The sequence below is a fragment of the Lagenorhynchus albirostris genome, chromosome 14 (assembly GCF_949774975.1).
Source record: "Lagenorhynchus albirostris chromosome 14, mLagAlb1.1, whole genome shotgun sequence".
In the NCBI taxonomy this organism is placed as follows: Eukaryota; Metazoa; Chordata; class Mammalia; order Artiodactyla; family Delphinidae; genus Lagenorhynchus; species Lagenorhynchus albirostris.
Genome location: NC_083108.1, coordinates 69,177,071 through 69,192,008, shown reverse-complemented (window position 1 = coordinate 69,192,008; position 14,938 = coordinate 69,177,071). Strand labels below are relative to the sequence as shown.

General features: G+C 52.6%; 1 protein-coding gene across 2 annotated transcripts in view; it reads left to right on the top strand.

The window, feature by feature from the left end:
- MYO18B (myosin XVIIIB) overlaps positions 1 to 14,938 on the top strand; it is a 235,791-nt gene that overhangs the window by 22,353 nt on the left and 198,500 nt on the right. For both annotated transcript variants that reach the window (XM_060122034.1, XM_060122033.1), the window contains 7 exons: positions 101 to 167; positions 1,059 to 1,171; positions 2,458 to 2,634; positions 7,177 to 7,375; positions 9,362 to 9,504; positions 10,368 to 10,468; positions 11,495 to 11,558. In XM_060122034.1, coding sequence (XP_059978017.1) covers positions 101 to 167; positions 1,059 to 1,171; positions 2,458 to 2,634; positions 7,177 to 7,375; positions 9,362 to 9,504; positions 10,368 to 10,468; positions 11,495 to 11,558 — 864 coding nt within the window. The remainder of the gene's footprint in view (positions 1 to 100; positions 168 to 1,058; positions 1,172 to 2,457; positions 2,635 to 7,176; positions 7,376 to 9,361; positions 9,505 to 10,367; positions 10,469 to 11,494; positions 11,559 to 14,938) is intronic.

The window sequence follows — 14,938 nt, the reverse complement described above, 5'->3', positions numbered from 1 at the left end:
CGCACTGTGAGAAGTGCCCACGTAAGGGGTCTGCCCCTCGCACGGGGGTTGGGGGAGGGCAGCGTCATCTTGGTCTAATCTATGTGATCTTTGCCCTCAGGCTCCTGAGGACAGATGGTATGAGGCGGAGAAAGTCTGGCTGGTTCAGAAGGATGGCTTTACTCTTGGTAATTAGGGGTGTTAGCACATCTGGGGGCTAATCCTCTCCCTCTTACAGCCCCCCCTGCTGCTGCCAGCTGTATTTGCCAGGTCCTGAACACAGTCTGCGGAGTGAGGAGGAGGGAAGGGGGAAGGGGCAGCTGGGACTGGGATGGGGATACGTGGCTTTGGGGTGGGAATAGGTGGGTGTCATTTCACCCTTGGCAGCTGGTCTGTTGGGTGCTGTTTTCAAAGGCATTTGTTCCTTGGTCATTAATTAATTTAACTAATTCATTAAAGCAGCAAGCATTGTTTGGTTCCTACAGTGTTGCTCAAGGAACTTGGAGTCTAGTGCAAGTGGCCAAATGGATTTCATCTCAGTGGATTTCATTTCATTTCATCTTTTGCTGGTGATTTGGGGCTAGTGACCAAACGCTACGGAGAAGTTACTCTGAGTCCCATTCAGAACACGGCTGGGAAGAGTGATTGATTAGTGATGTCTGTCATGGGCCCTGGAAAGAAAAAAGGCAGCCTGTATGCCATTATCTGCTGTCCCAGGTCTATATATGCATTGGGTCAGTGCACCCAACCATCTGGGTGCCTGGCATTGTACCAGCTGATAAAAGCCCCAAATGAGTCAGACCCAGCCTCTCTCCTCCAAGAGTTCGGGGTCACAATTCAGAACCCTCCCTGTAAGTAGGCTCCAAGGGGCGGTGATGCTAACCCATTTCTGACACGTCTCAGCCCTCTCCAGCCCCTTGGCCTGGCTCAGCAGCTCAGAGTCAATCTCTCTTCTCCTTTCTTTTCATCTCCTCCCCACCTGCCCCCGTCTTCTACCCTCCCCTCCTTCCCTGCTCCTCTTTTTCTCTCCCCCCCCCCCCGCCCTCTCCTTTTCTCTCTCCCACTGGGTTGTCTACCAGCAACGGTGCTGAAGCCAGACGAGGGAACAGCCGACCTGCCGGCAGGAAGGGTACGACTGTGCATTGATGCGGACAAAAGCATCACTGAGGTGGACGAGGATCATGTCCATCGGGTGAGCCCCCTGCCCCCTCCCGGCCTGCTCTGTACCCTCCTTCCCCACCCCGGGAGAGATTTCCTTGTGCTGGACTGCACATAATACTTCAGCTTGATGCCCTGGGGGGAGTTATAGGGAAGATCACCATTGAAGCCATTACTCTGCTGGAGGTATATTGTTAAGGGCTCATTACTCTGTCCCATGGTGTCCCCTTTATGAGGACACGTTAAGAGATGTGTTTGTCAGGTCTTGGGACTGGGAGTTCTGCTTGATCTGAGAAAGTGATTGTTTTCCTTTTTATGGACATTGCAAATCATGCTACAAAGCATGCTTCCTTTTTCGCCCTGGCTGCCAGGGAATTCACAGCCGGATGAGCAGTTTGCCATTAACCATAGCATAGGTGCCAGTGGCCTACCTTTTGGGCATCAACCTTTTGTTTTTTTGGTTGTTTTGCATAATTTTTGCACTACACCATGAATCTATCTGCAGATAAGTCGGAGTCTAGTGATAGAAGTAAAAGGTCCTATCCTGATCCTTTTCCACCCCTCACAGCCTACTAATTGAGGAGTTTCCTCCAGGAGTTCCATGTGGGCCTCGTTCATCTTCTTCCCTCTTTGCTCCTTCTCTGCCCACCCCAGGGCCTCTGCTCCCACCAGTGCTGGGAGTTTGCAGAAGGCCAGTGTCCTCAGAAGAAAAACTGACTCATGAAAGAGCTGAGGGTTGACCCAAACGCCAGAGCATTAGGCCCAAAAAACTCCCTGAAGCTGCAAAGAATGGTAGGAAGGTTTTTAGAGTGGATGCCCTAAGGAGAGCTGCAGTCATCCCTTGCTTCTAGAAGGGTTTGGGCATATTTCCAAGTGATCAGTGTATGATGGGCTATCAGAAATGGGGCGGTTAGGGCATTGGCCTCCAGCCTCAGTGTCACAGAGCACATGCAGAGCTCCCTGACAAGACCCGGAAGAGGAGGAAACAGCAGAGGACACTTCCTCTAGAGCACCACCCGTCTTTCGTGTTTGAGAGACAGAAGGTGCTGGAGTCTTGCTGTGTCGTCCTGAGAGCATCCCCCCTCCCAGTGCCACGAGCACAGGGAGGAAGGACCATGCGGGGAGGGGGGCGCTGCACAAAGAGCAAAGGAGAAGAGGTGCCCTTGTTTCATTTGTAGGGTTTTCTCACTCTCTCCAGAGTCCTTGTGTTCTGTTCTGGTCTTTGGCACAGAGCTCTCCAGGGACAGGGTCACCAGGGCTGTGTGTGTGTGTTTGGGGGGGCGCCCAGGAGGCCAGAGGACACTGTGTGATGGTTCACAGGCCAATCCGCCCGAGCTGGACCAGGCCGAGGACCTGGCCTCCCTGGTCAGTGTCAACGAGTCCAGTGTGCTGAACACGCTTCTGCACCGCCACCGGGCTCGGCTGCTGCACACCTGCGCTGGGCCCGACCTGATCGTCCTTCAGCCCCAGGGACCCACGGCGCCCTCTGCAGCCAAGGTGAGGGGGCACCATGGGGCCAGGGCTGGGGACTGCGCAGGAGGGGTGGGGTGGAGGGGTCCCTCTGCATCTCGGGAGAGCAGGGCAGCATCCTGCAGACGTGGATTCTGGGGCGCCGTGGGCATTGGGTAGCCTTGGGGACCACATGAACCCCCTCTTTAGAGGGGAAGGATGAGTAACCGATAGAAACAGCAACAGGAGTGTGAAAGACAGTAATAATAAGAGAGGCCGTATTGACTATCAGCTGTGTACCAGGCACTGCTGCAAGCACCTTCGTGTGCATCTCCATCAATTCTCAGGGCCACCTGACAGGACAGGGACCACGACCAGCCCCATTCCATGGACGAGAAGCTGGGCCAGCTGCCAGACGAGCTGGGGTGAAACCCACGCTGTCGGCCCCTCTGTGCTCTGAGCCCCATGCTGGACCCGCGGGAGTCCCAGACACCCATGTGAACGGGGAAACAAAAGCCTCGGTTCCGCCTTTATTTACTTTTCCCTGTGGAGTGTAAAATGGGCTGTGTTTTGTTAAGACGACAGTCAAAGCAAAGAAAACCTGTCAGCGCCACCTCGTGGAGAGGTCTGCAGCTACAGCCAAGTCATTTGCACCCCATCCCCTCCATTCACTCAGTGGCTCCTGATTGAGGAATCGATTGAGGGTCCCGTATGCCAGGCTTGGAGGGAGGAGCAGGGAAGAAGGTGGGCAGATAAATCTGCCTTCGTGGAGCTTTCATCCTCTTGGGGGAAGACGGGCCCAACGTGACAAAGAGAAACGTGTGGAGGAGACAGCAAGGTGGAGGTCAGGAGGAGCGGGGACGGGTTGCGCCAGGCCTCATGTGCGGTCATAGTGACTCCGCTTCTACTCTGAGCATGATGGAGATTTTCAGCAGAGCAGTGATGTGGTCTGACGCTGTAAAAGGACCCTCCTGGCTGTTCAGTGGAGGTTAGATAGAGGCGGACAAAAGTGGAGGCAGGGAGACCCCTTGGAGGTCAAAAGTCTTATCTGTGCTCCATTCTGAGGGTTTGTTGGTGGGAAGGTTCAACACGCCGCAGGTACCTTGGGGAGATCAGGACACCTCTCTGGCCTGGGTGTTCTCATCTGTCAATGGAGGATGAAAAGCTGCACCTTCCCCTTTGGCGTCCCGTGGGACAAAGCCATTCCTAGCCCCTGAATGATGCTAAGTCCATTAAAGAGGGGACAGTGGCCCTGCACCCCCTCCCCGGGGCTTCTCTTCTCCTGGACGCCCCACCCACCCACCTTTAGGTCGCCCTCCAGGCCCCTCCCCAGCCTGGCTGTTCTGGCCAGGGGCTTGGAAGGGCGACGCTGCACTCTCCCCTCCCTTGCCAGGCAGGCTGTGCTTCTGTTACTGCAGCCCAAGGCCCCGAGAGCCTGCTCTGGTTCCTTAGGGGCCCCTGGGAGGGGTGTCTGTCACAGGTCTGTCCACAAGCCCGCTTCTCACAACCGTGACCGTCCTGATTGCGGCGTCTGCTACATGGCCTGGGTCAGAGAGCCTAAAAGTGCGGGGATTGGGACCCACCCTGGTAGGAGGAACTTGAGTCCCGTGATCCCCCTGAGCCCCTGTAACCCTGCGGTGGGCGTGGGTTCCCCCCCCAAGTCACGCTGCCTCCCACAGCCACAGCTGCCTTCTGTCTTTGGCTGAGTCTCCTCTAGTTCCTCAGATGGCCACCAGGTGGGAGCAGAGACCTGCGGTGAGGCTGGGACTGAGGCCACCTTGAAGATGGGCTAGGAGCGGTCCAGGCAGGGCTGGGGGCCTCTCAGTGGGGGTCTGGGCCGGCCGCGTGGCGGGGAGCTGGGTGCGTGCCTGGGGCTGACCTCTTTTGGGGTGAGCGTGCTGTGACTGCGTGGGGTGTAGATGGGCACACCTGTGTGCAGTGGCCTCTGCAGCTGTTTGTTGGGTGTGTGTGCCCTTGAGTGTGCCCGTGTGCAAGCATGCAGGGGTAGCTGTGTGTGACTGCGGGGCCTGGGTCTGCAGAATCCTCCCTGTTCCCCTGTAGGCCTGAGAAGGCTGACGATTGGGATAGCCTGGCCCTTGAACTTTATGTTTCCAAAGCGGGAGGTGGCTCCGAGGCTCAGACCTCAGGCCCCTCTGCCCGCTGTGTTCCCTCAGGCTGTGTCCCGCCAGTGTGGAGGCTTTGGGGTCCTGCTGAGCCTTTTGATTTGTGTCAGGATGGGTGTTCATTGCTTTTCCTGGGGGTCTCAGGGTAGGAAAGGCCAACAGTGCACTGGGGGTGCTCCTTAGCCCAGGCTGGGGTTCGGGGAGGGGAGGGCTGCCACACCGGAGTTTGTGCCCCTGGTCCTGCCAAGCCACTGGGAGGGCGGACGTTAGCCCACTTGTCACCCACTTAGCATCCTGGGCTTCCAAGGTCCTCCTCCAGCCAGGCCCGTTTCCCTGCTCCCTTTGGTGCCTTTCCACTGCCCTCACTACCTCCACCGCCCTCTTCCGTTCTCCCTGAAAACCACGCTAAGCAGACAGTTGTCAAGGTCACAGTGACCGCCATGCTGCCAAGCCCAGTGGACAATTCTCTGGTCTCCTCTGACTTGACCCTCAGCAGCACTTCAGGGCCTGGTCCTGCCCTCCTCCTGCCATCACTCCCTTCCTTAGCTCCGGGATTCCGCTCTCCTGGTTTTCCTTCTGTCCTGCTGGCCCTCCCTCTCAGCCTCCTTTGCTGGTCCCTGATCGCTCCAAGTCAGGGTGCCCCGTCCCTACACCTCTTCTCCCTCCCTCTTTAAACGCCCACTTCCTTGGTGATCTCATCCAAGCTCATGGCTTTAAAATGACTCCCGTTCAGTATAATTTAATTAGTTGGTTTTTTATCATCTGTCTTCTCCCAAATGAAAGCAAGCTCTACAGGCAGGGCTTTTTTGTCTTAAGTCAGGTTTATTAAGGTATAATTTACATACAGTTAATGTCGCTTTTTTTTTTTTTTTTTTTGCGGTACGCGGGCCTCTCACCGCTGTGGCCTCTCCCGTTGCGGAGCACAGGCTCCGGACGCGCAGGCTCAGTGGCCATGGCTCACGGGCCCAGCCGCTCCGCGGCATGTGGGATCTTCCCAGACCGGGGCACGAACCCGTGTGCCCTGCATCGGCAGGCGGACTCTCAACCACTGCGCCACCAGGGAAGCCCAATGTCACTTTTTTTAGTGTTCACTTCTGTAAGTTTTTGACAAACACGTATAGTTGTGAAACTGTCTCCGCCATCAATTACAGGACAGTTCCCATCACCCCCAAAAGTTCTCCATACCCTTGTGGCCAACCCCTCCCCCATGTCCCGTCCTTGGCAGCCACTAATCTGTTCTTTTGTCCCTTTTCCCTAGTTTTGCCTTTTCTGAAAAGTCATATAAATGGAATTGTACAGCGTGTAACCTTTGGAATCGGCTTCTTCCACTTATCACAATGCACAGCGCATTTGAGATTCACCCGTATTGTTGCAGCTGTGAGCCGTTAGTTCTTTTATTCTATTGTATTTTATTGCACAGCTTTGTTTATCTGTTCAGAGGGGGACCAGTTGTCCTGGTTTCCGTGGGAGGGAATGGTTTTTCTGGGACAAGGGACTTTCGGTGCTAAAACCGGGGTGGTTGGTTATCTTAGTTCTTTAGTTGAGGGACATTTGGGTTGTTTCTAGTTTGTTGATGATTTTGAATACATACTCAATATAACCAGTGACAGAGAGGGTTTTTTGGTGAACACAAATGTTCATTTCTCTTGGGTAAATAGCTAGGAGTGGGATTGCTCAGTTGTGTGACGAGTGCACGTATCACTGTAAAAGAGGCTGTCAAGCTCTTCTCCAGAGTGGCTGTGTTGTGTAGCATTGTGGGAGAATTCCACTTGCTCTGCATCTTAACCAGAACTTGGTAGGGTGTCAAAAGAATTAAAAACAGGTTTTTCAGCCATCTTAATAGGTGTATAATAATATCTCCTCACGGTTGGCAGAGACTTCCTTTATTCGCCTTGAGTAGTGTTGTGTCCCCAGTGCCTGGGATAGTGCCTGCTACGTAGTAGACACTCAATGAATATATTTTTTTTACTGAGTGAATGAATGTACGGGTGGGTGAATGAATGAAGTCAAAGGGGCTTCCGGTATCTAAATCTGCTACAGCAAATACATAGCACACGTACTGCCAATTCCCCCATGCCCTATTCTGTTTCCATGGCAGACGTCACTAATCAGTTGAGCCATTTTATCCACCTGCTTCATTTCAGACAGGTACGATCCAGTCCTTTGCGTAGCAAGTGAGATGAGCCCCATGAGCTAATGCAGCTCTAGTTCAAGCCTCTCATTGGCGAAAGAAGAGGCCAGGCTCAGAGCAGGGTCCGAGGCTGCCCAAGAGCTCACAGCGAGCCTGTGGCAGGACTAGATCTCCAGGCTGGGCTCTCCCCAGAGAAATGCACGACGTCTCTGACAAGGCTGGAGTAGGATGGGAGGCATGGACGTGGATCTGGGCTTGAGGCCGGGTTGGAGCTCTGTGGAGTGCTCCCTGGGCCCCAGCTGGGTGGGAAAGCTGATGCCGGCGATCTTCCTGCAGGTGCCCAGGAGCTGCCAGGATGGCCTACCCACCCACGTTGTCTCCCTGGCCCAGCGGGCGTACTGGGCTCTGCTGAGCCAGCAGAGGGACCAGAGCATCGTGGCCCTGGGCCGCAGCGGTGCTGGCAAGACCACCTGCTGCGAGCAGGTCCTGGAGCACCTGGTGGGGATGGCAGGCAGTGTGGATGGCAGGGTCTCAGGTACAGTGGTCTCCAGGTGACGTGCAGCTGGGACGTGGCGGGGGCAGTGGCGTGGGGGAAGGGAAGGGAGAGTCGGACGGGGTGCTGGGCAGCTCTTTCTTATATCCGCTCAGCCAGCGTTCCCTGAGCACCTGTGTGCAGACCCTGTGCTGGCTTCTGGGCAGGGCCACCCCTAGTCTGTTGGGTACTTTTGTGTGAATTAGAAACAGCTACTCCTTGCCTAAGACACTCACTGCCATATGTGGAAAAGTCATCACACATTGACATTGTTAGAACCAAACGCTTGACCGCCACGTTCTGAGCCATCATCCTAATAAGCGTACAGGCCTATGGCCATCTGATAGAAATGCTGTGCCCTTAGGTGTGGCGTCCTCGTGCAGCGCACAGCCCACTGGACTGTGTGGAGGACCCGATAAGTAAAAAACAAAGGCAAGGAGGCGCTGACGGCCGGAAGGGAGACTCGGCTGCACATCTGTGCCAGACTCCAACGCTCTGCACCACTTGCTGGCCGAGCTGGGGAGGCGAGAGGCGGAGGGGCAGAGGAGGGGCTGCGGGCCTTCCTCGAGGCAATGATGTTTGGGCTGGGCATTGAAGAAAGAGTGTCAACATTGTAAATCAACTATACTTCAGTAAAAAAGAGGGTCGATGATGATAGTTACAATATTGATGGTGATCGTGGTAAATGCTTGTGCCAGGCTCTATTCCAAGCAGGTCAGCTTACTTATTATTTAAAACATCCCTATAAGTTAGACATTATTATTATTTGAATTTTATAGATGAGGCTATTAAAACGCAGGGAGGTTAACCAGCTTGCCCAAGGCCACACAGCTCATACATCCTAGCACCGAGATTCAAACACAGACAGTTTGGCTCCAGAGCTGTTACCCCTGGGCCAGTGTTCTCAATGTATTGTTGCCCCTCTGAGGAGCCTTTTTAATTGTTCTTTCTCCTAATCGTCTCCCGCCATGAAAATTTAATGCCACAGATTCACCATGTATTTGTTTATGCAGTGTGTGGGTATATGTGTATATATATACAGACACAGACATATATGTATCTGTGCCCTATTCTATACATAAGAAAGGAAAACTGCCCCCATCCTCAAGAATCAGTTTCTGCCCTCTTGGGGGCAGTATTCCGCCTGCTGGGAATATATGGCCCAGGCAGTATTGCTTTTCTAATAATAACAAACATAATAATAACACCACCACATTTGGAGCATGTTCTGAGCACTTTACATTATTAAATCTTTTAGTCTTTGTTGCAACCACGTGAGGTAGGTAAGTACTATTATTACCCCTATCTTATAGATGGGGTTTCCGAGGCACAGGGAGGTTAATTAATTCACTACGAATCAGGTGACTAACAAGGGGGAGAGGCCATATTCAAGCTTGTTTAACCATTGTACTATCCTGCTTCTCCACTGGGGTTATTCCAGTGCTTTACTGATCACCTGTTCTGCACCTGGCCCAGGTTAGAGCCCTGTTAGGAACTGGGGATACAGCAGGGAGAGGCACCAGTCTTGGCCCTCCCAGAATGTAGTTCTGCTGAAAGTGTGTGTTGGGGGAGTGGAAGTCAGGCTAGGCGGTATCCAGGTGCCTAGCACATAGTGGGTGCTCGTGTGTGGGGACTGCAGGGCTTTTTGAGCCTGCTGTGATGGAGTGTTCCCTGAGAGCAGGTCCAGGAATGTTAATACCCTGCCCTCCTCCTAGAGTCCACCAGGCCCAGGAGGCCCTAGGGCAGCCCTTATCACTCAGATCGTACCAATCCTAGGTGTGTATATCTCCCCTTCTGGGCTCACTCTTGCTCCCCCCGTGCCCCTACTTGCAGCACAGGGCCGGCCCAGCAGTGGAAGAGGTGTGGCTTAGAGCTGAGTTGGGGGAGTGGAGGGGGCCCCGCTGGGGCCTGGGGCCGGCTTGGGGTCCTGTGAGAGGTGGGGATGGCAGCACCCGGGCCACGGCTGATGCCCTGTCCGCGCCCCACCAGTGGAGAAGATTCGAGCCACCTTCACTGTCCTCCGGGCCTTTGGCTCTGTGTCCACCGGCCATAGCCGCTGTGCCACCCGGTTCTCCATGGTGATGTCACTGGACTTCAACGCCACAGGCCGAGTCACGGCCGCCCAGCTCCAGGTGAGGCTCCTGGGTGGGAGGGAGAGGGGGTTCTTCAGGGCTCCAGTAGCCTCAGCCCCACTCAGCAGGGCCCACGCCTCCAGCTGGAACCCTGGAATGTCTAAATGGTCATCGCTCCCCAGGCCAAAGCCAGCTCCTGCCCACTTCGCTCAGTGCCCAGGCATCTCCTCCCCGAGCATGCCGGCTCGTCTGTGCCTCGGAGTATCACAGGGATGAAATATTCATGAGTAGATACATAATTCAGTCGCTCATTAGCTGGGTCTTAAAAGCGTAAGCCGAAATTAAACAGACGCTCGCTGGCCTGCCGCGGCAGCCCGTGTGTGACAGGCACATGGCCTGTTCGTTCCTCTCTCTGAAATCACCCGGCCCCTCCCCTCCCCCCCCCCCCCCCCCCCCCCCCCGCAAACATTCTGTTTGAACAGAAAATAGGATTAGGTTATTAGAAGGGTTGTTTGTATGTGGAGCTGGGAGAATATCCAGACTCGCTGGTGCCCGATAAATCCCTTTCTGTCCCGGCCCTGGAAGTCTACCGAGCATCACCATGTGCGTCAGGTTATTAAGGGCTTCGGTTGCACACGAGTGTGTTGGAGGGCGGCTGTGGGCTAATTGTTAGTACCCTTGGATTTCTTCATCGGAATGAGCCTGTTGCATGCGTTGATTCCCTGCCTGGACTCTGAGAGACAAAGTGAGACTTTGGACTGGACTCAGTGAGACAAAGGACTGGCATGTTTTGATTTGGAGGTGTCCAGCCAAGTTGGGGCCTTAGGTGCTGCCTTGAAGAGTGGGCCTGGGGGTTGGTGGGGGTGTGCAGGCAACCTAGCGCGGCCTCGTGCTGACCGGGTGCCTGTCCTCTCCCCTGGCAGACGATGCTGTTGGAGAAGAGCCACGTGGCCCGGCAGCTGGAAGGGGAAGGCAATTTCGAGGTTTTCTCCCAGATGCTAGCCGGATTGGACCTGGATCTCAGGTGAGCGACTGGGCTGAGCAGGGACAGCCGAGGGCAGTGAGACAAAGGGCCCCCGCTCTCCGAGGCCCCAGCCCTACCTCTGCCTAGAGCTGAGAGGTAGTAGAGCCCAGTGGTTAGGAATCTGGCCTCTGATTCCAGCTGCCTGGTACTGCTCCTGGGCTGGGTGAAGCTGGCCAGGCGTCACCTGCTCTGAACCTCCGTGGGAATAGTCCCTTGACTGCCCTTACAGGATTAAGTGAGACAATTCACATATGGTTCTTTATACACGCTGCGGGGTGGTGGAGGCTGTCTGCTGTGACGGTGACATTTCAGTACAGGTTCTGACAGCAGCGTGGGAGGTGGGCAAGGAGCAGCAGACCCCAAATCTTCCAGAAGCTCCTAAACTCTGTGAGAGGCTTGGGTGCACCTGAGGTACCTCAGGGCGAGGAGGCACCAGGTGGAACAGCAGAGAAGCCAGAAGACTCATCTGGGAGGGCCTTCTGGGGGAGGTGGCCCAGGGAGTCATCTCTGCCCCTCGCTGACTCCTGGGAATTCTTGGACATGTGGCTCCCTGTCTCTGAGCCTTGGTTTCCTCATCTGTTGCATGAATAAGGTTCTATCTAGTGAAGCTCCAGGGAGTGCTCACCCCAGGCGAGGGGGGATAATTTTCAATTTCCCTCTGCGTCCCCCATCATTTGTCTCCTGCCTTCCACCCCCGTCTGAAGGGCAGGCCCAACCTGTCCTGAGCCTCCTGGCTAAGGCCAGAGGGGCACCTTACCCTTTGGAGAGAGGGCAGATTAGAGAGGGAACTCCCAGTTTTCAGAGCAGGGTAACAGGAGTAAGGAAGCTTTTGGAAGGCCTTCACTTAAGAAGGGCCCAGTGAGGGCAGCAAGTGAGGAATATTCGGGAGGTAGGGCCAGGGCCTGAGGCAGACGCTGGGGCCGCCTGGGGCGCTGTGTGGAGCCCCATGCCATGGTGACCACCTGCCCTCCAGGCCACTGGGGTGGGTGGGTCCTCCCTTACTTCTGGTCCGTTCTCTGTTTCCAGGACAGAACTGTACCTGCACCAGCTGGCAGACAGCAGCTCCTTCGGCATGGGTGTGTGGCCTAAGGTAAAGAGGAGGTCCTTCTGGGTGTGAGTGAGTGTCTGTGTCCCCGTGGCCAAGATGGGAGGGTCCCCTGTGTGACTCGTCCCTCTGCCACTGGGGTGAGTAGTTGGCAAGGGCTGGTCATGTGGGGGAGGCAGGGTTGCCTTTATGGGGCCTGGGCTTGTCAGGGAAATGAGTCTTGTGCAAATAAAGGGAACCAGGAGGAGGTGGTTTGTATAGAGGTAAGGGCGCGGTCTCTGGGACAGGCTGTCTGGGTTCTAACCCTGGCTCTGACACTTGCTAGATATGAGACCTCAGGCATGGACCCTAGCCTCTCTGAATGTCTGTGTTCTCTTTGGTAAAATAACAATAGTAGTGGCATCTGCCTCATGGACCTGTTGTCAGGATTAAATGAAACGATGTGCAGAAAGCAGCTAGCACTGGGCTTGGATTGCCTCAGTCAGTGGCAGTTTTCTTAGGAAATATTGTTGATGATTAATGTGGCTTCCTGGAAGATGGGCCCTGTGAGTAGGGCCTTGAGAGGTGGTATTCAGTTGTTTAAAAAAGCACATTGTTCACTTGTTTATTCTTTTATTTATTTTTTTATATTTTAAAAATTGTTTTGAGTCACCCACCCCCACCCCCACTCCTACCATCATCCTCTGTGCCAGGCCTGTGCTGAGTGTTGGGATTATGGTCCTCATCCCTGAATTTTCACCCTATCAAGAGAGAAAGACTTGGGAATTAATGCAATCATGTGGGATAAGAGAAATGCCAGAGTTTGTACAACATTCTGTACACCAGAGGATAGATGAAAGCTACTTGGCCTCAGTCAGGGAAGGCTTCTTAGCCAAGGGGACATCTGACCTGGGTTTTGAAGGATGAGTAGGAGTTTACCAGGCAGAGGGGAGTGAATCATTTCTACTCTGAAGCACTTTCCCAAACATACATGTTGGGGAAACAAATGGCGCTGGAATAATTTGGTATCGTCATGCAAAAAAAAAGAATTTCAGTCCACAGATTCACACCATGTACAAAAATTGACCAAATAAAATGGATCATAGACCTTAATGTAAAACTTAAAATCATAAAATTTCTAGAAGAAGATAGGAGGAAAATTTCTGTAACTTTGGATCGGGCAAAGGCTTCATAGATATGACCCCAAAAGCACAGTCCATGAGAGAACAATTTGATGAATTGCACTTTGTTGAAATTAAGAACTTCTGCTCTTTGAGTGTCACTATTAATATGAAAATACAAGCCACAGACTGGGAGAAAATACTTGCAAATCACATATCTGATAAAGTCTTTGAATCCAGAATTTATAAATGACTTTCAGAACTCATAAATAACCCAACAAAAAAGATGGACAAAAGATTTCAACATAGACTTCCCCAAAGAAGGTACTTAGATGGCATGTGAAAGTATATTAAACCTCCTTAGTCATTAAAGAAATTGAAACTCGAACCACGATGAAATACTACTACACAATTACTGGAGTGTCTACACTTGAAAAGATTGATCATACCAATGCTGGTGAGAATGTGGGGTAACTGGAACTCTCATACCCTGCTGATGGGAGTGGAAAATAGTGCACCATGTTGGAAAACGGTCTCTTACAAAGTTAAACATACACCTCCCATGTGGCACGCTAGTCTACTCCTAGGTATTTATGCAGGAGAATGGAAGTGTACATCCGTGCAAAATTTATTTTACATGAAAGTTCATTAGCAGTTTTATGTGTAAGAGCCCAAACCTAGAAACTACCCAAAATGTCTATTAACAGGTGAATGGATGAATTCATTGTAGAAAACCACAAAGGTAGTATACTACTCAGTAATAACGATGAACTGCTGATAAACCCAAGAATGTGATGGCTCTCAAAATAATTGTGCTGAGTGAAAAATCTCAGATGAAAGAGTACAACCATATAACCCCGTGTACTTGAAACTCTAGAAAATACAAATGAATCCGCTGTGACAGCAGACAGGTCAGTGGTTGCTCGGGGTTTTGGTTGCAGGACGAGGGGAGAGAGGATCATGAAAGGGAACTTTTGCGGGTGATGGATGTGTCCATTGTCTTGAGTGCTGACGCTTTCACGGGTGTATATGTCAGAGCTTATCACAGTGTACTTGTTAAAGATGAGTGGTTTATTTTTGCCAATACACCTCAGTAAGGCTGTCTCTCTCTCTCTCTCTCTCTCTCTCTCTCTCTCTCTCTCTCTCTCTCTCTCTCTCTCTCTCTCTCTCTCTCTTTCTCTCTCTCTCTCTCTCTCTGTCTCTGTCTCTCTGCTGGGTACTATCCACAGAGTTGCTGATTAAGTAGGTCTGGGCTAGGGCCTGAGAATCTGATTTCTCACAAGTCCCCAGGTGATGCTGAGGCTGTGGGTCCAGGGACCCCGCTTTGAGAACCACTGTTGGTGAGTCTGTTTCGACAGTGAGTGGAGTGGGATGAAGTGAGGTGATGCGGCTCCCCCGGCTTCACCTGCCTGACACCCCCCTCCACCGGGGGGACTTGCAGTATGTTCTCTCATGCCTCTTCTCCCCCTGGTTTCCGGCCGCTAGGAGCCCAGACTGGCCCCAGGACGGCAGGGGGTGCGAGGCTATCCCAGTGCTGGGTTTTCTTGAATGAGCTTGGGCCCCATGTATCCATTTGAATCAGCAAGAGCATTGTTGTTCGTTTTCTTGGTTTTGAGGAGGAGAAGGGCTCCAGCCAGGCCCTCGTGAGCATCTCAGCCTGACATGTTTGTTCACAGTTTGCATACAGGAATGGGGCACAGTGTGGACCCAATCAGGGAGGTGTTTGAAGTGGCTTTCTTTTTTTGTGTGTTTCTGGGGGCTGTTTTTTAGACCAGTTGGTCTGTGGGAACTGGTAGGTATTTCTTTGTTCTCACCCTGCTACCTGGCAGGTATGGAGAGTGTCTTCTTTGTTCTCTAAGAGCAAAAATACAAGCTGGAAATTCGTCAGTCTTTGATACAAGCCTGGGCTAGCTTTCTGGGATTGGGCCATCAGGTACTGGCTCAGTGAAGGAATTTGGTGGTCAGGAAATCACCCAAGAATGAGAGTTGCTAAGTACAAGCCCCCGAAGTCGCCAGAGTCAGCAAATAAAAATATGGGATACCTAGACCATATTCATCTTGTAACTGATCTAACAGCACGGTGACTGTAGTTAATAATACTAGACTTACTGTGCATTTGAAATATCCTGGGAGAGTAGAACTTACGTGTTCTTACCACACACCAAGAAACGGTAACTATGTGAGGTGATGGGTGTATTAGTTAACTTCATTGCGGTAATAATTTTACAACGTTTGTGTGTATCAAATCCTCACGTTGCACACCTAAAAATATACAATTTTTATTTGTCAATTATAATTCAGTGAAGCTGGAAAAAGTACATGATG